Here is a 24788-nt window from a genome sequence, read left to right on the forward strand (position 1 = left end):
TCTAAAAGGGTTATACAGAATTTCAGTAAATGGAATTTTTCATTTTATGAGGGTGAAGAAAGGACGCCAAGGTATTCATGGAAGTTGAAAATGAATGCTGTCAAGAAGGGGGTGAAGGCTAGGTTTTTCTCTTATAGACTAGTGCGTGATTGAAATGAATCGTAATTGGATGTTGTGTGTGCAAGTAGCATGAATGAATTCAAGAACAGGTATGACAGCTGGTGGGAATAATATGCCTCTTTCCATGAGTTCTTACCTTCCTGGAGGTCTCTCTTAATAACAATAATAATATACACTATACAGATCACCTCTCCTCTCGGACCACAATCTTGTACGTCTCCTCCTCCTCACAGAACGCCCTTCCTTGATCCATTCCCAACCTCACATCCTCTGGCATTACAAAGGGGCCAATTGGGGTGACCTCTGGAATTCCTAGTCCCGCTTTCCTTGGTATGACTGTTTCCATTCATTTCATCTTAACTCCTCCTGCGAACGAGTTACAGAAATTATTCCCACTGGCATGAAGGCCTTTATTCCCATTGCAATCCATAATCCTTATTCACTTTCCAAGCCATTGGTTCAACTGAAAGTGTATCAAAGAAGCCTAACAAAAATTTAGCTTACGCATGTGGCTCGCTACAAGAACTCTGACTTCATATTATGCCTAAATCAAAGCATGCAACATATTCAAATCAGCCATCCGCAGATTCAAATCCCATTTCATAAAGACCACCAACAAAAAACTTGCCTCTTGTCCAAGTGGAAGCAGTGGCTTCTGGTCCTTCGCTAAGGCCGTTGCATTAGCGAAGGACCAGCAACTTCTCCTCTCCTGCACTGCCACCTCTCTGTCATCCTAATGGTACCACTGTTACTTTTTCCCAAAGATAAAGCTGACCTCCTGGCATCACTTTTCCCCTCAAACTCCTGCTTAGACGACCAAGGAAAATCACATACCAGAATTCAAGCACCGCATGCCTCCTTTAGTTTTTCACCTAAAAGAAATAAGAAAACTACTTAACTTGGATAAAAAGTCGTCTGCTCATAATGACATCTCGCCAATTGCTCTTAAGCATTGTGCTCCAGAGTTAACTCCAGTCCTGTATCGTCTCTACAATCTATTATACATATCTGGTACATATTCCAACGCGTGGAAACAATCTCATATTCATCCATTCCAAGAAATGCTGATAGAAGTCTAAAATCAAACTAATGACCAACTGCCATCACCTCAGTCCTCTCCAAAATAATAGAGAAAGTAATCAATAGTCAACTCCTCCACTACTTAAGAAGGCCACCAACTATTCAGCGACCACTAGTACGGATTCCGCCATTCATGATCCACAGCTGACTTCGTAGCTTACATTATCTACCACTGGAAACGTGCCATGGGAAGGTTGGGAAAAACCTGTGCTGTCGTCTTCGACAAAGCTTTGTCGTGACATCGCGATCTGCTTAACGAATTGCCATCCCTTGTTCTCCCTGCTACTATTTGTAATTGGGTAACCAGCTTTCTTTCTAGTCGTTCTCTATAAGTCATGGTAGATGTTTCCCTCTCTTCGAGCTTCACTATCAATGCTGATGTTTCTCAAGGCTGTGTCCTATCACCACTAATCCTATCCACAGCTTTGCAGACGATAACACATTCCACTCATTTGAAAACCCAAGCAGTTTTCTAACATCCAAAGTCTTAAATATTAATATCCTTACTATCCTTCAATGGGAGGAGAATAACAAGTCATGTTCAATGCCAGAAAAACATAGTCTTGCGTTTTCTCTTACAAAAGAGACCTCAGCTCACCTCCCCTTATCCTCAGTAATACACGAATCACCAGACAAGATCAGATCTCCCTGCTTGGCTTAGCTTCAGTCTCTCCTGGCATAAACACATTAAATCAATAGCGTCTTCAGCATCCATAAAACCAGTCATTCTCTTTCGTTCAAAAGGCTATTTTGCATCCATCCAACTCCTAACTACAGGAGCAAACAAATTAATACGAACACTCACATTTTAAATAAAAATTTTAATTTCGGAAGCAAATAAGTAAAAAAATGAAACTCCACCTTTACCTAATAAATTATATGTGTACCACTGTTCCCAATAAGTTCATTGATTTGCTTAGGCATGGACTCTACTAAAGTGGAACACATATTTCTTATTTCTGCATTTCGAAACCATACTTTTATAATGGACTGTATTAAGTCATCCTTTGTATCATAATTTAATCTACCAAGTCTCTTTTTCACTATGGCCCAGAAATCTTCTATTGAGTTAATGTCAGGAGAGTTACATAGTCACTGAATCAATTGCATGTTGTGATTTTTAGGAACGCTTTCACTTTTTTTTTAAGTGTGGCATGGAGATCCTGCTGGAAAATTAGTTGTTTGTATTTCTGGATCTGTGACCATTATTTTCTCCAATATTTTTATGTATTGATCACTTTTCATCAGGCACAAGTGATCCTGGACCATCATGTGTAAAACAACCCCAGAACATCTTTTCAGCTGGGTGTTGTTTAGAAGCTTGTTGAAGGTGGGCGCGAGAAGTCTTCTCAGCAGCTGATTTGCGAACATAAAGTACTCGCTCTCCTTAAACAAAGAAATTACTCCCATCTGAGAATATGACCTTTCACTTCTCAACAGTCCAATCTTTGTACACTTTTTCCTACTGCAGCCTCATTTTCTGCATAGCATTCGTCAACAGTTATTTACTTTTTGGTCAGTGGGCAGTTCTCCATGCTTCTAACAATCTTCGATGGACTATCAAGTCAGACACATTAATCCCACTAGCTGTCGTCTCTGTTTAAGTCTGCAGCAAACAATCTTGATTCATTTTGCTTTTCCTAACTAAATCGACCTTGAGTAAGTGTAGTTTGCCTTTTTCGCACACATTTTCCTTTTCTGTCAGAAGACAAGGTGTCTGTCTCCCTAAATCTCTTTAAAATAGCATTACCAGTACCCAAACCAACACCACACCACAGTCATTGGAAATTTTTCTTTGATTCATGAGCGTGAGCTGAGAAACACTATCCATTTTATAGCCACACAAATTGAATAAAATACTGTGAATGTCAATTGGTACAGTATTAAAAACGCAAATCACTATTTATTAATTGTTTATTAACACCGTCGCGATAGTTAAAACACGCGGCACTCAACCGAAATAGTGAACTAAAACCAAAACTGAAACCAAAACTATTGTGAACTGAAACAAAAATCAAACCAAAACCAAACACTTGACGAAAATTCGGCTTGTTCAAATTAATTTCTTCGCTATTGTATATACAAATCTGAAATCCGTCCATGCTTAGAGTACTGCTCATATGTTTGGGGAAGTACACATAAAACTTCCCTTAAAGTCCTTGATCTTCCCAGTGGCAAGCAATTAAAGTCATTGATAATCCCTCATACAGATTCACTTCAGTTTCTATCTCACAGACGCAGTGTATCAGCACTGTGTCTATTCTACAGGTACTTCCATGGCCACTGCTCCAGTCAGTAACCATCATTCCTCCACTCTCTGTTGCAAACACAAAAACAGCAGCTGCCTAACATCCTTTTGCTGTGCAGCTGCAAACACACCGAACCTGATTCTCGTCTTCTTTTATTCTGTTCACCTCTGTCCTCTGGAACAGCTTTCTTTATGATGTAATCCCAAACACAACTACAATCTTCATCTCTTCAAAAAAAACATCAATAAACTCTATCTTAGTTCTTGTTTGCACCATCCCCAACCCACCCACGGCTTTGATGTTCATAAAGATCTCCAACCTTCGTGTACGGATCAATAAAAAATAATAAATAAAAAAAATGAGCTCACACCTTTGCCTTAACTAGTTTGCCAAAAGCGAAGGACGAACAATTTTACCTGCATATGAAAACACTCTCATGCTACAGCCAAATGTGGACATAAATTTATAGCATACTAATAAATTATATTACACATGAAATGTTATAAATTTCATATAACACTGGCAAAAATTACAAATTTCCTAACGACGTAGTTAATGAATTAGTGTACAGTGCTTACAGAAAACTATGCTGAGACACATTTCAGTATTTAATATGTCCGCCCCGAACTGCGATGCAGCTCTCACAACGCCGTACCATGCTTACCACCAAGTGACTCAGGAGTAAAACAAACAACAAACAAATAAGGCCTTGTTTGTTGTCTGGAGGGAAGTTCGAGTAGCAATTCGTCTCCTACTGTGTCCAAAATGTGTTATACTGGGATGAGATCTGGGCAGTGTGCTGGCCACTCGATTCCATTATATCATCGGTCTCCAGAAATATGTCTCAACTGCTCATGTATGATGTGGTGTGGCATTGTCATCCAAAAAAAAAAAAAAATTCTTCGCCTACAGCACCAAGGAACAATCGAACATGACATTGAAGAACTTTGTTGAAATATTGTTCACCAGTCATAGTCTCTTTTTTCAGCACTTGTAGCTCGGTGCGTCCATTAAGAATAATGCCTCCCCACACCATGATCCCAGCAGCGCCGTATCCATCGCTTTCGAGAATATTCTCACGACGGTAAGCAGCACCACTTTCACGCCAGATCAAGTGTTGTCAAGAATCGGAGAAAAGACTAAAATGACTCTTAACTGTAAAGAGTATAGTAGCCCATTGGTGTCATGTTCAATTTCTATGGAAACAACACCACTGAAAACTGAAAACCTATGGATCAGGGCGAATGCTGGTCTTGAAATTCACGCTTGCTCTTGTTATCATTCAGGGAGTGAGAGGTGTGATTGAAGTCTGATTAGTGAATAGGAATAATGAATTACTGACCATTTAAAACTATATATTTAGAAATTTATGTACATTTAAACATACAAATACAACATTTATCTTACAAATGAGATTCTATCTTTTTCAATTTAGCTACTCTGTTACAAATTCTATCCTACGGTTCTTCTTTATGAACTCGTCAATAACATCGTCATAAAAAGTTGGTTGTAACTTAATTTTCCCAAGCAACACGTACACTTGTAAAGGCTGGGCTGAAGCTCACTGGCTAGAGCTACGTTGACTGCGTAAGCCTGTGTTTAAGCAACAGAGTGAGACGACGTGAAATGGCTATGCGCACGCATGAAATCACACAGGGCTTCCAGGTCCTACAACCGAGCAAGCCAAGGTAGCTTTGATTAGATGAGCAAGCATCGGCCTTCGATACACAACGCAAAGCTCAATTATTGCCGCGCAAGCTTAAGACGTCTTCTGTCTACAAAAATAAAAGCCTAAATGGAATGCTTATAAATGCATGCATTTATTAACAAATAAATATTACTTCTTTCTCAATTAATGAGCTTGCGCAGCAAGCATGGCAAACATGAAGAGTTCGCCCCTACTATGGATAAAGGGACGTGGACTACAGGCCTTCGGGCGTATACGCCTCCTTGTCGCTACGTGTATCCACAGTTTGTCGAGACATCTGTGTAACTGTGCCTGAATGGAGCCGACTTGCAAGCTGCCCTGTGTGGTGCGTGGATTATGTTTTGCTGTTATAACCAATAATCTGTCTTCATGGTAGAGCAAGGACGACCACTTAGGAAACGTCTGGAACACATTCCATTGCTTTGAAATGCTGCCCAGAGCGTAGATACAACGCTATGTGTGATTCCAAACTCTGGCAATATCAGTAATTCTGCGACCTTCTTCAAGCTTTCCAATAATTATTCCCTGTGTAAAATCACCTGGATGGTGTACTCGAGACATTACAAGCCATCCAAGGTTGCAACTTTATTCCTTCACGAAAAGAGCTTTCTTCAAACACAATTCGCTTAGCGCAGCTTTTGCCTTTTATCCTATTGAGTGCTACTACGTGACCTCTTTGCGCACGATTCGAAAATTTGAATGTGCACCCGGAATCTACTCGAAATTATCAGTTATGCAGATTTCCACAAGTTGTTCGTCTGAAATTGTGGTTGTAATCTTCAGAAATAGTGTTCGTCCTTAGGTTTTGGACACCAGCGTATAAACAATTACGAGGTAAAACAAGAAAACAATTTTATTACTAATATTTTGTCATATTAAAATATAGTTTAAAAATTGAAAGAAAAATATTACTAATAAAATGTAATATTATTGGTAATATAGTTATAGACGTAATATTTAAACATAACCAAACTTACCAAGTTTTATTAACACACACACACGCACGCATATACACGGTACTTGAATTATGACGTATGCCGTGAGAAACGCACATCCTCATCAATTGATAAACCAGGACTAATGAATTGGTTGAGGGAAGAGATAACCACGCAGTCAGTTCGAGTGAGTGGAACACAATGATGCAATTTCATTTGCGCATTGCCAATTTAATGCTTAAAAACTTGAATAAATTTGTATATTCAACATTCCTTACAAAAATACAAACAAATATTTGCGGACCTGAGAACTGGAGTCTTCAATCGAAAAAAAATCCACGGCTGGCACCCCTAATCAACCGTCTGCACAACATCATTTATTACACACTATATTCGTATTTTCTAAACTGCGTGTTCTCTCGCAGTTCGACGGAGGAAAAATCTGAATAGTAGAAAGAAAAGGCTCTGCTATTTGCAAATGGCTAACTCACCTTTCCATATTCTTATTTTCATCTGTTTCTTATTCCAATCGAAGGACGCATGCTCTTCGTTCTTCCAGAGATGATAAAGATACAACTATTTATTACAAAAATAAGGCCTTTTTTTTTCTACTCAGAATAACTTGTGAGGTGTTGCAAAGACGTGTGTGTGTGTGTGTGTGTGTGTGTGTGTGTGTGTGTGTGTGTGTGTGTGTGTGTGTGTGTGTGTGTGTGAGAGAGAGAGAGAGAGAGAGAGAGAGAGAGAGAGAGAGAGAGAGAGAGAGAGAGATTCGGATATCACACCAGTATTGACGAAACTAGTCGACGTATTCAATTTAATAATTTAGTGACGATGCGTGCTATTTCTTCCACCAAACCGCTCCCCTATAAGTGAAATTTAAGTTAAGTATGCAAAATTTCCATGTTATATTAGTTAAACTTAAAATAACATACAGATCCGTTACCTTTTTCTTTTGCCCCAATAACGATTAACAGTTTTTGTTTTTCTTGAGCTCTTCCCGAATCCATGTTTCCTGGACGTTTCCTTAAAATGTCAAATTTATCTTCTGAAGTAAAGCGAACACTTGATAGGCCTTGCAAATAATGCTCACCTTCTCTGCTTTCGTCTACATTGTCACTCATTTTAAATTTCGTCCATGTAATGTAATCATTTCAGTCTAAATCATTACTGTATCAGATACTGCTTTTCTCCCACTATGTTAATAAAACACAATGAGTTGAGTTTAAATTATATCCAACAGAGTGGCACAATATAAATTGAGAAGAGATATGTAGACGAGGAAAAAAAAAAAATTGAAACCGTTATCAACGTCAATAACCGGAGAATTCGATGGCAAAAAAATAAACAACGAAAAAGGTGGCGCATGAAATATAACAATAGGCAATTTATTATTATTATTTGAACTGAAATTAACTTAAATTATTCAAGAGTGTTTGAAGTCAAATCCAAAAATTCAGTTAAATAACAATTACACACACACGTTCATAGAAGCTGTATCGCCTGTTATAACCATGTTTTATGGTAATTAAATTTGAAAAGGGATAATAACACAATAATTGTCACAAATATAACATTTTTATTTTTGATTAATATTTGGCTCTTTTTAGTACAAGTTGTGATATGAATTTGTGCCTCCGTAGCGCAATTGGAAGAACGACTGTACATTGCGCCCTTCGATTGGAATAGGCCTAAGTTCGATTCTCGTGGCGACGGGAGGAATCTTTATCTGGCCGATTTTTCAGTCGAAGGTGAGTTAGCCGATCTCATACGGAGGTAGCAGGGTTTTTCTCCCGGAAACTCGGGTTTTTCATCCCACATACAGATAAATCGGCCCTTCAGAACACACGCAATTTACAGACATAGAATACAGTTATGGTGGTGGTGGGCGGTAGATGGCGTTGATTCGTAGTAGAGGTTCGGTGTAGTGGTTGAGACAGTTGTAGGTATCCGCCCGCGATGAGTCTTTGGACTCCTTGGAGGTGTCAGGAATAATAATAATAATAATTAGGAAATGACAAAAAAAGTTGGCAAATGTTTCAAAATGGAATGGATAGTGATATTTTGACTGGAGGAAAGAAAAATAAAAAAAATAAAAAATACATTAAAAAATACACACACACACACACACTAATTTAGGCTTAGTTTCGTGGTTTCCAAACCTCGCGCTGTGGAAGAATCAGTAACGGTCCTTGCAGATCTATTTCCTCCGACGTAGGCTGACCATACGTATCGTTTTGAATGGGACAGTACCGTTTTTTTTTTTTTTTTTTCATATTTTCCCGTTGTCCCATTATTTTAATGAAAATGTCACTTTTGCCAACCTGTTCGATATCCGCAGTGATTTATTTTCATTTTCATTTATTTTCATTTGCGGTGATTAATATTCGTATTTTCAGGGAAAATAAGAAATACAGGTTGGCAGCACTTGCGCGTCTCAAATGCGGCGTCTGTTGGCTGTAACGTTAGTTTTTGTTTTGTGTGTATGCTAACCGGTAGTTTTGTTATTCAATGCCGGTGGTTTAAATTTCATATTTTTTTTAAAGCTTTAAGCCTATCCTTGCAATGTCAAAGAGGCGAAATATTAAACTGGTCAAGCTGTGTAGCGATGGAACAAAAGTGGTATGCCAAAATTGTATTGTCCATTTTTCCGTTGCTCATGGAGACAGAAGCCACATCAACCAACATCTACGTAGCCAGAAACATAAGGATGCTGAAAAGACTCTGGCCTCAGCTAAAAACGTCAGCTACATATGACGAGACGTGATGGTGATAGTGAAAGTGATAAAATTGCAGCAAGCGAAGCTCTTGTTGCTTATCATACAGTGCGTTAGGGCGAAAGTTTTCGCGCAAATGACTGCTTGTCGACATTGTTAAATAATATTTATGAACCAAAATTTCTTCTGCACATGCCAAATCAGAAGCAGTAATTAGCAACGTTTTATCACCATACATATTGGACAAAGTAATAGAGGATTTGAATAAAACAAAAAGCATTACAGTCAATTTAGATGCATCAAACAAAAAAGACATCAAACTTTTTCCAATCGTTGTGCGGTACTTTTTGCCAAATTCTGGTGTTCAAGTCAAAATTACAGACTTCCTTACCTGAAATGCAGCCCCCCCCCCCCGCTCTATGTCTTCAGTGACAGAACCCAAATTTTTATATGGGTTCTGTCACTGAAGAAGAATCATAAGCTCAATATTTTTATTTAAAATTTTTTATCGTCTTACATTTTCATAAATACAGAATATTACATAACCCCTGTCCCGTTTTTGTCTCATGGAAATATGGTCAGCCTATTATGACATTATTATTATTATTAATTGTCACCTCCAGAAAGCCCAAAGACTCATCGAGGGAGTGCATATGCTCTACAACTCTCCTTCCATCACTCACAATCCACTGAAACCATTTGTGATATGGCGCAGTGAGCCATCCACGAGCCTTCAAAAACATTAGGAAGCATACTCTTCCGGTTCATTATTGGAGCAATAAGAAGTCGTGGATGACTCAAAAATTGTTTGCGGATGCCTTATCAACTGTTATGCGAGTGAAATAAAGCTATTGTATGAAAGAAAATGTAGAATTTAAAATTTTATTAATTATAGATAATGCTACAGGTTATCCGTCTTATATCGGTGATCTTCCCCAAATTCAGGTTTCTCCCTTCAAACGCTACTTCATTTGATCCAACCATGGATTAGGGAGTTCTTGCAGTGTTTAAGGCTAATTATCTACGGAGAACTTTTTCACAAGCCTTTTCTGCCACTGAAGGAAATGACCAGACTCTCATGCAATTCTAGAAAGCATTCAATATTTATCATGCTATTACAATATTTCTGTAGATTGGGACAAAGCGATCTCTCAATGTGTGAGTGGCATATGGATAAAAACATTAAAAATGTTTGTGCACGATTTTGGAAGTTTTGAAAAAGGCCTCGCCTATTCCCTATAATGGAATAAAAATAGTTAGCTGATTTATTTTTTATTTTGAGAAAAATGAAGACCTTTGTAAATCGAGTGAATAAATAGTGGACCTAGCAATCTGAATCACGAAGTGAATGATGGCGATATAATTCAACTCATAGAAAGTGCCCCTGAAGAATTGACCAACGAAGAATTGGTCGAACTCGAGGAACAATTTGTTGCAAAAGAGAAAGAACGAGAAAAGGAAGAGGGAAAAGAGAAACAAGCAAAGGTAGTTATTTTACATTTAAGGGTCTTGCAGAAATGTTCTCTGCAGTTAGCGATGTTCTCAAAATGACTGAAGAAATGAACTCCAATGTTGAACGCTACTTATTAATAGAAAGGAAAGTACATGATGCGTTTGTTTACTACGAACAAATTTATGGTGAAAAGAAGAAGGAATAAGCAAAGCATATTAGATATTTTCATCAATAAAAAAGATTATGCCAGAAGAGCTGCAGCCTAGTTCTTCATATAGGGAAGGTGATGTGATTGTGGAAGATGGATGGTTATTCTTCGGTTTTATAGTGACAGAATGCACAGTACAGTTTTATAAGGTTTAAAAATTAAAATGAGAGTATACTTATTACAGTTAAGTCCCTAACCTCTATAACTCTCTTAATTTCATGTACAGACTTACGTCCTGCAGGATGGAACAGAACCGCGACGTAAGGCGAGGGAAGACTATGTAGACTGCTCATCATGTGCCTAATGAAATGATATATGGGTTTAAAACTGAGTCCATTTATATTTTTTTAATTTAGAGAAATAAGGGCTGTTTGTATTGCTGAGAGCATCTTCCTGAAGATGCTGTCAGCAATATAAACATTTCGGAGAAACATTCAGTTTAATGATTAAATAGTCTTTGGAGTCAACCCTGGTTATCATCCCAAAGTTGCTACCAGCCTGGTGTATGCAACATTCAACTCACTGCTACCTCATCGCTGAAGAAACCCAAGTGTATGTCAGGAGTAACTATTCGAACTATAGCCATTGCACAAATTAAATAAGATTTCTACAATATGGACTGATGGGATATCGTGCTGATGCAAAAATAGTGTTCAGCCCTCAGAAAAGGATAAATTCCACAGTAGTAATGCAAAATTTATGTGTCAAACTATCGACTTCTCAGAATCTCTGGAGTAGACTATTATTATTATTACGGGCAGCTCCAAGGAGTTCTTAGACTCATCGACGGATTCCCAACATCATGTCAAGAACAACTATTCAACATTCACACAGTATCTATCATACTTCACCTTGAACTCATTTACAGCCATAGCACCCACAACAGACTCCGGCAGCTTATTCCACTCATTTACCACTCTCCAAATAAAAAACCTAGCTCTAACACCCTTGCTAACCGCACTCTAACCCAGCTTCCCTGGATGGCCACAAGTTTACCCACTACCACTCCTATTCTCAAAAATATCTTCTGAATTAATCTTATAGAAACCATTCAGTAATTTGAATGTCTCAATCATATCACCCCTTTTCCGCCTATCAACCAATTTCTGCAGGTCACAAATCTTCAACCTGTTCTCATACGGTTCATTCCATAGTCCTGCTATTATCTTGGTCACTCGTCTCTGGATCCTATCCACCTCCTCCCCATCAAAAAGAAACCCTGGCGCCCATATCTTGGCACAGTAGTTTACATGGGGTCTTATCAAGGTTCGATACAGAGGCACAATAACCTGTTTGTCTCTGCTCGTTAAAGTGTTTTTCAGCAACCAAGTGATTTGATGAGCTGATTTTGCCACTTTTGCGATTTGTCTTCTAAACTTAAACTCCCTATCCACCAACACTCCCAAATCCCTGGCCTTGTCAATCTCCTGGAGTACAGTTCCACTAATGTGATATACTGCTGCTAATCTTTTCACGCCAAAATGCAAAACCTTAAATTTTTCCACATTAAATTGACATCCATTCTCCTTAGCCTAGTCCTCCAAACTATCCAAATCATCCTGCAAAATTTTGACATCCTGAGCATTCACTATTGCTCTACCTAACTTTGCATCATCCACAAACAGGTGCACAATTCCTCTCAGATCCTTTCCTATATCGTTAATGAACAAATTAAACAGTAGTGGTCCAAGAACAGAACTCTGCAGCATACCACTAGTCACAGGCCGTTTTTTGGACTCTACTCCTGAATAAACCACTCTCTGATATGGCTCCATCAACCACCCTCCCATCCATCTCACCAATCCTATATCCATTTTCATATGCTGCAGTTTACTGATTAGAATTCCATGTGGTATCCTATCAAAGGCTTTAGCAAGGTCCAGTAGAATCATTTTAAAACCCATTACCCTTATCCAGTTTAGTCGTAGCTGTTATAGAACGTGAGCAAGTTACTGAGGCATGATCTACTCTTCACAAAACCATGCTGTCCCCTATACAGTATCCCATTTTCATCTATTCAATCTAGTATTTTCCTCTCGACTATTTTCTCCAAGACCTTGACAACAATTCCTGATATGCTGATCGGCTGGTAATTTTCAACAGCAGTCTTGGAACCTCCTTTATGTAGTGGACTATTTTCCCCTCTTTCCACCCCTTTGGGACTAACCCAGACCCGAGACTCAAATTAAACAAAATGGTCAAAGGCACTGACAATTCTTTAGCCGCTTCTCTTACGACACGAGCTGGTATACCATCCAATCCCGAAGGTAAATTGAATTAGTGAAGTATTAAACTATTTAATCATTAGTGATGAAGATTTTGGAAAAGTTAGTAAGAGCTCGTAAAAATAAATGGATTAAAAGTGAATCTATACTTTTCAATGAACAGCATGGATTTACTAAGGGATAGTTTTGTATCAGAAATTTTCTCACACCTAGAGTATTCCTGCTCTAAAGGATATACCTTCTCAATTGGAGAAAACTAACCAGATGCACTAGCTGGCTGATGACCATCAATCGGTAAAATACCACCAGCCGCCTTATTCAAGGTGGCTGGTTGTATTTTACTCCATGGCCTGGAGTAGCAAATGTCATGTTTTGTCTCCAGAGCAAGGATTCCAGTTTCTCTTTCCCCCCCCCTTTTTTCCATGGGTGATACTCTTCAAGCACATTACAAGCATACTTAGAGACCCCAAATCTCCTCCAAGGTACACCAGTAGTTAAAATAGTAGCGCTGCCAGTATGTGCACAGGCCCGAATCTGTCAGTAGAGGGGGTTCCTGGCCAACTAGTAGAAAATCTCACTACCACATACTCTGTGACACAAAAACTCATTCATAAACTACTGACAAATTCGGGCCTGTGCACATACTGGCAGCGCCACAAAAAATACACAACCACCCAAAACATACAAACCATGCCAGAATTTTCTTGAACAAAACGCGTTTTACATCCATGTCATTACACCAACATAAATGACTATCACTTAGAGTCATACCGACCAGACACCTTACTCTTGAGAGAAACCATTATTTCCACTATTGTTCAACTTCAATGACCAAAATCACTCTTCACCACAAGGGTGGCACCTTTGCCTTTGTGAGATCTGACATTGCTTGCCAGAGAATGGCTAATTTAGAAGACCCTGCTTGACTTTCTCTGGCTCAAGGTTCCCTTGCCCCATTGCAGCATTTACTGATCTTAAGACTATTAACCAGTCAGTCCTGTTTAGGTTCCTTTCCATGAAACCTGACCATTTGAAATCCAGGTATCCAAATAGTGACGTCATTTTCCTAGACAACGTTCACAATTTCAACCGATTGCCCTTTCTAATACTACCACGCAAGCTCGACAAAATGCAGTAGTCTTTGACATATGCAATGCCAAGGCTTCCTGGCCAATGACCTAACACAGATTGTACATTTATCTAACCTTACTCCTGGGAATCATCTTCACTCACACAATACTATCTCTTTATAAACAGTTCAACTTCCACAGTGATCACCTCTCCTCTTGGCAACTCAGATCACAATCTTGTCCAAGTTGCCTCACTCTCAGGACATTCTTCCTCAAACCACTCAATTTAGCGTCGCCTCCAATGCCATTTCAAATGTGCTAAATGGGATGATCTTTAGAATTTCTGCTCTTCTCCTTGCTTCTGCCCATCCAACTGTATCACAAGCTCTGAACTACACTGGTGTCCAAATGGTATGGATGAACTAATTTTTACCTGTGTATGAAACAATTTTCACAATTACAGCCAATGTGAACATAAATTATATTGCACAAAAATGTTCGTACAAATTAAATGGCAATAAGTTTTTGGCAAAGTTTACAAAGGACGTAGTTAAGGAATTAATGTATAGGACTTACAGAAAATTATGCGGAGACATATTTCAATATGGAATATGTCAACGCCAAACTGCGACGCAGCTCTCACAACGCCATGCCATACTTAGCACCAAGCGATTTAGTTCTTGAGGCAAATTGGCCTACTCCTCCTTCAGAGCAAGGATGACTTTATTTTATGGAGGGAAGTTCGAGTAACAATGAATTTCCCTAGTGCATTGCAAATATGTTCTATGGAGTTGAAATATGGGGAGCGTGCTGGTCACTCGATTAAATGAATATCCTGTCTCCAGAAGTATCTCCACTGTCATGTACGATGTGGTGTGGCAGTCATCTATAAAAATCAATTCTTCGCCTTCAGCACCATGGAACAATCAAACATGACGTTGAACATCTTCGTTGCAATATCGTTCACCAGTCATAGTCCCATTTTTTCAGCACTTCTAGCTTAGTGTGTGTCTATTAAGCATGCCTCATGATGGTATGATGGTAAGCAGTGCCAGTTTCGCGCCAGCTAAAACGACTCATCTGTCAATAGTGCATTGGTGTCTTGTCCAATTTTTATGGATACAGCACCACTGAAAATGTGCTCTACGATGAGCTGTGGATAAAGAGATGCAGACTTGCAGGTCCTCGGGCATATAGGCCTATTTGTCGCTGACGTCTTGCCACAGTTTGACGAGATATCTGCGTGTGCCTGAAGGAGCCGACTTGCAACCTGACCTGCTGCAGTGCGTCGATTATGTTTTGCTGCTATAATCAAAATTTGTCTTCATGCTACATGGTAGAGTGAAGGCAACCTCTCAGCAAACGTCTAGAACATATTCCTATTCCTACGGTTTGAAATGCTGCCCAGGGTCTAGATACAACGTTATGTGCGATCCCAAACTCTTGCAATATCAGTAATTCTGCGATCTTTCCAACAATTCTTCCCCGCGTAAAATTCGCTTTAATCAGTCTTTTGCCTTTTATTCTGTTTAGTGCTACGACATGACCCTTTTGCACGCGATTCGAAAATTTTAATGTCCACACGCTTTCTACCCAAAATCTTGTTATACAAATTGCCACAAACTGATTTATCTAAATTTGCGATTGTAATCTTCAGAAAGTGTCCGTCCTTAGGCTTTGGACACCATTGTAGTTAGAGAAATTATCCTCACTGCCATTAAGCATTCTAACCAAAATCTTCATCCGTTTTCGATCCCTAGTTCAACAGATAATGCAACAAAGTACTCAACGAAGAAAAAATTCAACATAACGCAAGTGGCTCACATCAAGCATGCCAGGATCCTCTCTCTTTAGGTATGAACAGTATTCTCTGCCAATAGGTGATTCAGTATTTTGGACTTACAGGATCGATCACCTTGATAGGAAGACGGTATATCTGGTACAGAAAATAAAAGTAGACTTGCACATTTCAAATCAGAGGTTGTTCCTGGAATTTCGCATGTTTTAAACGTTAACTGCAATAGAATTTATGGTATATAATCCTATATAAATTTTGGTACACTACCCTATCCTCCCTATAGCAGTAATCAAAGATCACCACAGATTATTAATTGCGAATTCCATGTAGGTGGCTCCTTATCCTCATTTTCTTTGCAGAACATGTATTAAAAGCTTTGATGCTAGCTTGAGCTAGTGAAAGATCGTGTAAATAAATTTGTTCGTAAATTATTTAGTTCCATCGCAGCTCAAAGTAGTTTTTGTTCCATAAACTTCAACACAGATCACTGCTATTTAAATACGGCCTCAACAATGTTTATTATATGATTTTTTTTAACATTTTAACCATTCAAACGTTTTTAATTGATTGCCTTCTGTTCCTGAAGCTTTGAGGATGCTGGTTTAGAGAAACTTAAGATGTAAAGTTTTGTAATGAACTTTGCGAACGGTCGTCTTTTTATTTAAATCATTAAACATTATTAGCTTAAAATCAAGGACTTAATATTACAATGTTCCCGAATTTCATTAGCTAACTAAAGAAAGGTTGATTTCCTCAAAGTCAGAGAAGTATTCAAAGAGAAAAATTTCCACACACACACACAAAGCTTATTGGCCCTGGTTTATCGCATGGCTAAGATATACTCAATGGACTGCTAGTTTAAATTGTACATGGATGTGATTCTCTTTAGGCGAAAGATGAATTTCACCCCTATGTGAGACCACTCCCCCCCCCCCTATTTGGAGACATGAGTCTTGATGAAATTCCATGTCTGGTTTCTACAGCAAGCTTTCTATGTTAAAAATAAGATTTCCTTAGTCAATCAACAGTACAGATGTACTATAGGTGTATAGTCTTACCAGAGTGGGAGACGTAAAAAAAAAAAAAAAAAAAAAAAAATTAAATAATTTAGATGTCTTGAAAGTTTTCTTGGAAAGTATATATATATACCTTAACCCAAAGATGGCAGAAGTTTGGGAATTGCAACAGGATGGATAAAGTGGAATTACTTTTAAAACAACAATCATTTCATGACCATGTCATAAAATTTTTGTGAGAAGATGGATTAGATGATATAGCTATTACTTGTTTACTGTGGGGATTATAAGGCTTACATCCCATGTTAAAGCGCAGATGGTCGTGCTGGATAAGCTTGCACAGCTTCAAGTTTATAATACTTGTTTAAAAAGTTTTTGAATATTGGTAGTGTTTATATTTCTAAAAATCAGAGCCTAAAAAGTGTACCCACAAAGTCCAAACTTTCTTAAAGGCCTAATAAAGTAAACTCCCACCGTTTTAGTTTTCGTCGACTTCTACAGCTGAATTGCTGGCTTTCTGACTGGATACCCTTTTATTTGAGGGTGGATGTTTCCCTATTTTAACTATACAACCAATGCTAAGGCCAAACAAGGGTCTGTTCTCTCACCCATAGTGTTTCCTCTTACATATAACCGCCTGCTCCAGACCACCCAATATCATTTTGCTGATGACGACATGCATTCCTCCTTTTTTTCATTTGACAAACTTGGCAATGCACAAATCACCACATTCTCCAGAACCTTAATGACTACCACCTTAAATTCGGATCTCCAAAATGTCCATCAGTGGAGTTGGGATAATCTTGTTAATTTCAATGCTAGCAAAACATAACAGCTCTGCCTTATTTTCCACAAGAAGAACCCTTCTCTTCCATACTTGTGACAACACCAAAATTCCTATGCATGATGAAAACATATCTCCTCGGGACAACATTAAAAATCACAAATTTCTCTTGGCACAAACCTATCAGAAATGTTGCCTCCTCTGCTTCCAAAAATTAAGTATTCTTTTTCAAGTTTCACATATGTTAACTTCAAACAGCTCCTAATTTCATTATACAAATTAAAAATCTATCCAACCATTGAATGCTGCTCTCACATCTGGGGTGGTTGTTCCTTAGTGCTTCCTAAAGATACCGCACTATATACAAAAAGGTGCTCAAGATTGATTAACGACTCCTCTCTCACTAATACACTTCACTCACTTTTACATTGGTGCTCATTCTCATTTTCCACTGCTTGCGTCTTCTGCAAAAACGTCTAAGGCATTTAGGTATTGATGCTAATTCATCAGAATTAGCATCAATACCTCAACTCTGTTCAAATTGATGCAGCAGATAATTTGATCAACACATCCTTTGCAGTGTATCTCCAACTTACTGAACAGATTTCTCCTCCTTTGTTCATCCTTTCCACTGCTGCCCTGTGGAACAGTTATGTTTCTCAAGGAATACACAATCCACAACAGCAGTAGTGTACTATAGGCTGACCAAGCTCTTGTGGATGCCCCCCCCCATAAAATGAATAAAAAATGAGCACATTGGTTTCTCAATAAAATCAAATTCTTTTCAATTTAAATAAACATATGAGTAAACTTGGGGAACAATGATGCAGTTTAGGATTATCTTGTGGTCATATCATTCGACAAACACAGTGTTTAGCCAAAAAATTTCAATTCAAAATTCAAAAGAGCATTCTTGGATTGCTGAAGCATCACAACTGCTACCATCGGCATATTACAGATTTAATGTGTTTTGGAATATCAGATTAGCCACATCATATAAAACAAGAAAATATACCTTCTTGTCTCAATCATGAAGGAGCAAAGTTTGTTCATGGAGTACCTTCATATCATATGTAGATGGTGTTCACTTCATATCAGTTGCCCCAGTATCCCATAATGCACAACACCCTCCCCCCTTTGGATGTCTATATTGTTATGCATCATGGAAAGCATCACCACCTCACTAGTTTTAAGTATATGGGAAAAAAAAGTATCACTATATTATTAAAATACTTTGGATCCTGGTGGAGAGATGAATGGGAGATGCAGGTGAAGTATGTCGGAAACTTGATCTTCCAGAAGGGCCACCCTAGGCATAGGGTATAATTATCTTCCAGAAGGGCCACCCTAGGCAATATTCCGGGCTAATGTGGGAGGCATCTGGTGATTCGGCTGGCAACCTGTCACTGGACGTAAAACAATACTGCTCGAGAAACCAAGACAAACATGAATCGGATGGCAAAACTGGATATCGATCAGAAATGGAAAAGAAAATGATACTGAATAATAAAATTAGCAACATGGAATGTAAGAGCAATTAATGGAAAAGAGAAAGAACTTATACAAGAAATAGCCGAAAGAAATATTAAAATATGCAGCATGACAAACAAAAAGAAGAAAAAAAGGAAATTGAACAATGAATGTACAAGTCTATATATTTATATACAGTGGAGTAAAAAAAAAAAAAAACAGAGCAGAAGCTGGAGTAGGAATAGTAATACATAAAGAGTTAAATGAAAATATAGAAGAATATAAATATATAAACGAAAGAATATTAAGTCGGAGGTAAAATAAATATAATTACAGTATATGCCCAGAAGATGGATGAAAAGAAAAAACAGCTTTTTATGAGGACTTACAACAAATAATACATGAAATAAAACCAAATGAAAAATTAATTATAATGGGAGACTTAAATGCAAGAATAGAAAATACACCAATAAATGGAATTATGCAAAGACTTAATGAAGAAACAATAAATAATCGAGAAACATTGATACAATTGTGTGCAAATATTAAGTTAAAAATAATGAATACATTTCATCAGCATAAAATAACTTTTGGAAACAAGAGGACAGGATGATGTGAAGTCATACCTTTATCACTAGTTGCCCCAGTCCTGAAAATACTTAAGGGGCAAACTTTGTTTGCTTACACTTGGATACAGGATTAAACCAAGTATATAATTTCTTGTTATCTTTAATTTACAGTATAACCAAATGGAAAAACTTTTGACAATTGCCTAACTCTAATCCACAGTATTTTAATAATAAGGTGTGACACCTTTTAGCAACTCGTATATGAAAATATGACTTCTGCATTACTTCAACCTTGGTATCAACCTTTGGGTCTGGTTCCCACTGATGAGACCTCAATAAAGGTCGAAACCAGTCTGGGTAACCCTTCCCATAATGCACAGCATTATACATGTCTGCAAGGAGATGTGCTTTGCATTATGGGATACTAATGCAAGTGATGGGAAGTCATACCACCTTTATCACAAGTTACCTCAATGCTGAAAATACTTTGGGGTGCAAACTTTGTTTGCTTACACCGGGATAAAGGATTAAACCAAGTATATAATTTCTTGGTATCTTTAATTTACAAGAGGACAGGAATCAATAATAGATTATACTATATGCAACTAAGTAATACACCTATCAGAAATAGATGTTAAAGTGTTAAGGTTAGCAGAATTCGGAAGTGATCATAACCTCTTAATATGTAAACTAAGACTTTAAAAGAAATGGGTGAAAAATAAAATCTAAAGAAAATCAACACAATGCCAAAATAAAATTTAAAGAGGAATTATTAAAAGAAGAAAGTATAAGAACATTATACTAAAATAGATTAAAACAAAAGTTTCAAGATAAAGCAGTGAACAAGATGTAGAAGATAACTGGAAGATTTTTAAAACAAATTTAACTGAAATAGCAAAAGAAGTATTAGGGTAAAAAAAAAAAAAAAAATGATAACAAAATCAAGAAGATGGACTCCATGGTTTAACTAAGAAATAAAAATATTAACAAAAGAAAAGCAAGGCCTGTGTAGTTCAGTGGAAGTGGCGCTTGCATCCTCTGCGCTTGGTCGCTCAAAGTTTGACTTAAGTTCAAGTCTAGTCACCGACCTAAGCCTTTCTTTGACCGTTCCCGAGTTAGTCGATCACAGGCAAGAGGGTTTTTCCTCCTGGAAACTCGGGTTTTTCATCCCGTAAACTCAAGAAAATCAACCGTAGCACCCACATTATTTGAGGCAGTGACATATCTTGTTAGGGTTAGGTACCAAGAGATGGCAGCCTCTACATCGGTGGATGCTATAATTAGTGACAGACATGGGCCAGCCAACTCTGATTGGCTACTGGTGGAGAATGAACTGCCCACTCAGTCTCCAAAAGCTAGATAGTGTATAAAGGCCTCGCCTACTCCCTATAAGGAAATAAAAGGCGTTAGCAGATTTATATTTATTTATTTTACAAAAGAAAAGACAAATATCAAAAATATCTACAAATGAAAACAACAGATACTTAGAACTAATATAAGGAAATAAGAAATAAAGTTAATCAAAAGAAAATAGAAAGCAAAAATCAGTTTTGGGAATCATATACAAGAGAACTTGAACATGATTTATGGTATACAGAAACAAATGTGGAGATTTATTAATATACAAAAGAAGGAAGAAGCAGAATATATCCCAATATTAAAAGTAGAAATAGAGGAATTAGAAAATTATTTTAAAAACCTTTATAACCAAACAGTTGAAATAAAAGTAGAACTAGATAAACAAATTAAGAAGAAATAAATACAATAGAAACTGAAAATACAATTAAAAATTGTATTTAAAATTTTGAAAAATATAAAAAATTATATAAATAATTATTATAAAAAATTGAAAACAGAAATTTGTCAGGTCCAGATAATATCAATAATAAATTATTAAAAAATGATAAAGAAATTATGATTCAGAGTTTAAATATACTACACAACCAAATAATAAATACAAAAGATTCTGGTAGAATGGGGAAAAAGAAGTATAACAATACAACCAATGTTTAAAAAAAGGAGAAAAAAACTGCAGAAAATTATAGAGGGATAAATTTATTAAATACCTCATTAAAAGTACTAATAAGAATCCCAAATAATAAAATAACAAAGGAAATTAATCTATTAGATGAAACACAAGGTTTCAGAGAAGATAGTCATATACAGATGCAATTATTCATAATCGAACAATTAATAGAGAAAACAATAAAATACAATAAGAAACTATTTATATGCTTTATAGATCTGGAAAATGCATTTGAGAAGATTAATTCAAGATGTAATCAAAATATTGCAGAGAAGAAATTATCAGAAAACATAATACAAATAATTAAAGAAATATATGATAATAATAGCTGTATAATAAAAACACAAGGAAAAATAAATAAAGAGATACAAATTAGTAATGGCATTAGAACAAACTCTTTAAGCCATCAATATTCAATATAATAATGGATGAAATAATACAAAAAGTTAATAAAATACAAAGTACAGGTGTGAAAATAAATAATAGAATAATAAGAACTATATGTTATGCAGATGATGTACTATTAATTGCAGAAAATGAAACTCAGCTACAAATATTACTACATGCAAAGCAGCAAAATTATATAATATGAAGATATCAAAAACTAAAACAAAAATGTATGACAATATCACAAGAACCACATATATGCAAATTAGAATTGGAAGGTACTATTATTGAACAAATAATGAATTACAACTATTTAGGTATACAACTGAGAAGGAAGGCCACATCTAGAAGTCAGAAAACAAGTTGCAAAAGCTGCCAGAATATCAGAATGCTTGAATGAAACAATATAGAAAAATAAACATCTTAGAGTAGAGACAAAAACCAGGATTTATGAAGCAGTGATCAGGCCTGTTATGACATATAATGCAGAAACAAGACAAATGTTAAAATACAGGTGAAATGAATATATTAAGAAAAATAGTAAATAAAACTAGACAAGATAAAATAATCAATGCAGATATAAGAAAACAATGTGAAATGCAAGCAATAAACAACTGGGTAGCAACCCGAAGAATAAAATGAATTGAACATGTGGAGAGAAAAAGTGGAAGATGGAATAATAAAACAAGTCTATAGTTGGAAATCAAAGAATAAGAGAAGAACAGGAAGACCTAGAAAAGATTAATAATAGAAAAGATACTATTAAAGAAGATGAAGTTTTGGTTGAACAGATATTACAACTAATGCACGAAGAGGAAGACTTTGGATCAGAGATAGCGTTTTTTTTACACTGTGTTAATAAATTAGACTTGACAATGGATTGCATTCTCCTTTCAATCCTTTACCTATGTGTTAAAGTGAAGCATACACATACAACCACTGTTCAGAATCCACAAAATTATTCAGAGCTGCAGAGGCAGAGAAAAATGCTATTCACATTTAAGAGTCAAAATTACAGGTACAAAGTTAAAGGAAAAAAGAAAAAAAAACCATACTGATACTAGTAAACAGAATTAATCATGATTAGAATTATGTGACATTTTTAAAAATAAAACTATTGGTTTAATTAAGAGAAAAGAATCAAAAATATTTATTTCAAGTGATTATAAATACAGGAAAAGATTTCTAGTAGCATTTTATTGCTGAATTTTTACAGGATTTCTATTTTTGCACAACAGATATTCAAAAATTCCGATTCTTTAAAATCGATTTCCATTAGCACCTCCCCTCAACACGCACACAAATCAATCACATCATGCAGTCCATTTCAAGCAGCGTGTATCTTGATGAGTTCCAAGGCATTTCACACAGCAGTAGCGAGCTCCACACTGAACACAAGTGTAATTTGAAGGGAAGCCACAAACAGAACAAAAATTTCGATCTGGAAACTTGGATGAAGGTACACATGCAGTCATATAATTTGGAGGCTCCCCTGCATTCATTTGTTCTTCCTCAAGTAATGCAGCAAAATTCTTTCTAAATCTCTGTTTAAATGGTTCTCCTTTAAATTTACGTCTCCTTTTATTTTCCAATGTTTCTTCAAATTTTGGTGCCTTTTTATGCATTACTAAATTTGCATGTGGATCATCATGAAAATTATCTTGTTCCAAGGCTTCCAGTGCTTTCCGCTGACGACGACATCGAGTCGCCTCATCTAAAATTCTTCGCTGATTAACATCTTTAATTCTGATGGATTCTCGCTTATCTACCATTGTAGCTATATTTAATTAATTGTATAACAGCTAACTGGTAATTATTTTTCAGCTAAGGGATAAGAAATCTGATCCATCAATTCATCAATTCGATTTTGGAGTGTTTCGAGTATTTCTGAAGCAACAAAAAGATGAGTTTCATCTAAATCTTGAATAATGAACTTTTTGTGAAGTGCATTAGTATCATCCAAATGCAAAAGAAACTGCTTCATTGCAGGATCACTGAAAAACAAGACATTTATGTTAATCATTGACACAAAACAAAAAGTTTAGATTAACTATAATCCAAATAATTCAAGAACATTAGCAGTAAGAACTGTAAATTATTCAAGAGACTTCAATTAAAAAAGTTCATAATATAATTTTTCCTTCATTTCCCAAGTAGGGTTCTAACACCAACTTCTTCACAACTGCATCATTCTGAAATAAATGTAAGAGAAAAACTATGTTGATATCGACAGAATAATAAATAATGAGGAAGCTAGATTAATGTGAAAAAGCTTTCTCAGTGAATGGAGAAAAAGGAGAAGAGAACATTGTCCCTAGAAGGTATCTAATTTGTTTAAATTAGCTACAGTGTGAGCTAATTTAAAGGAGTAGAGCATGAAAGCAAGATGTTTTAAGGGAATGTGTGCAGTAGACAATATGAATTAAATAACAGTCAACACGTAAAAAAACTATACAATTATTAATTCCAACATTTTCTTCTTATTATAGGAGATCAGAGAGAGATCGGTTAACTACATTCAAAGCCAACATATTTACTTACCCCTTTTAGTTTGACAGAGAAAAGTAAACAAGAGAACACTATTGGAGTTCAAAGATGATTAATATTTTTAAATCAAATACAGAGTTACACATGTATTCATTAAACTATAAACTAAGTTAATCATGGTTACTTCTCAAATATAGGTATGCAATCAAAACAGCTGAGGATCAAACATGTCATAGTTTAAAGGAAAATACAATCAGATTTGAATTATTTGAGCGCAGCAAATTGGTTTGATTTCAAAGACCTCCATGTGTAGTATCAATGGTATGTTAAGCATGGGCAAACTCAGATCCCAGAAAATTGATGTAGTTCAAATGTTTCCAGATTCTAATCTCTGTATGGCTGCCTGTCTGTTCAAAATAACATAAGAGGGTGAATAAAAAAGAGAAGAAAATGCTTTGTAGGTAGTGTTTGAGAGCCATTTGTTGTGAT

The 24788-nt window shown here is 36.5% G+C and overlaps 2 protein-coding genes across 2 annotated transcripts; both read right to left on the reverse strand.

Moving 5' to 3' along the window:
* Positions 1-22990: 22990 nt before the first annotated feature.
* LOC150104409 (zinc finger HIT domain-containing protein 1) lies at positions 22991-23584 on the reverse strand. The gene has a single exon (XM_090396989.1). The coding sequence runs from the start codon at positions 23582-23584 to the stop codon at positions 23126-23128; it is 459 nt and encodes a 152-aa protein (XP_090253115.1). The 3' UTR covers positions 22991-23125.
* Positions 23585-23625: 41 nt separating this feature from the next.
* On the reverse strand, positions 23626-23835 carry Tfb5 (transcription factor B5). Its single transcript, XM_090396990.1, has one exon. It carries the CDS (start codon positions 23833-23835, stop codon positions 23626-23628), a length of 210 nt encoding a protein of 69 aa, XP_090253116.1.
* Between the last annotated feature and the right edge of the window lie 953 nt (positions 23836-24788).

The sequence above is a fragment of the Typopeltis vanoorti genome, chromosome 8 (assembly GCF_054136105.1).
Source record: "Typopeltis vanoorti isolate ZY-2024b chromosome 8, IOZ_Tvanoo_1.0, whole genome shotgun sequence".
NCBI classification, from domain to species: domain Eukaryota; kingdom Metazoa; phylum Arthropoda; class Arachnida; order Uropygi; family Thelyphonidae; genus Typopeltis; species Typopeltis vanoorti.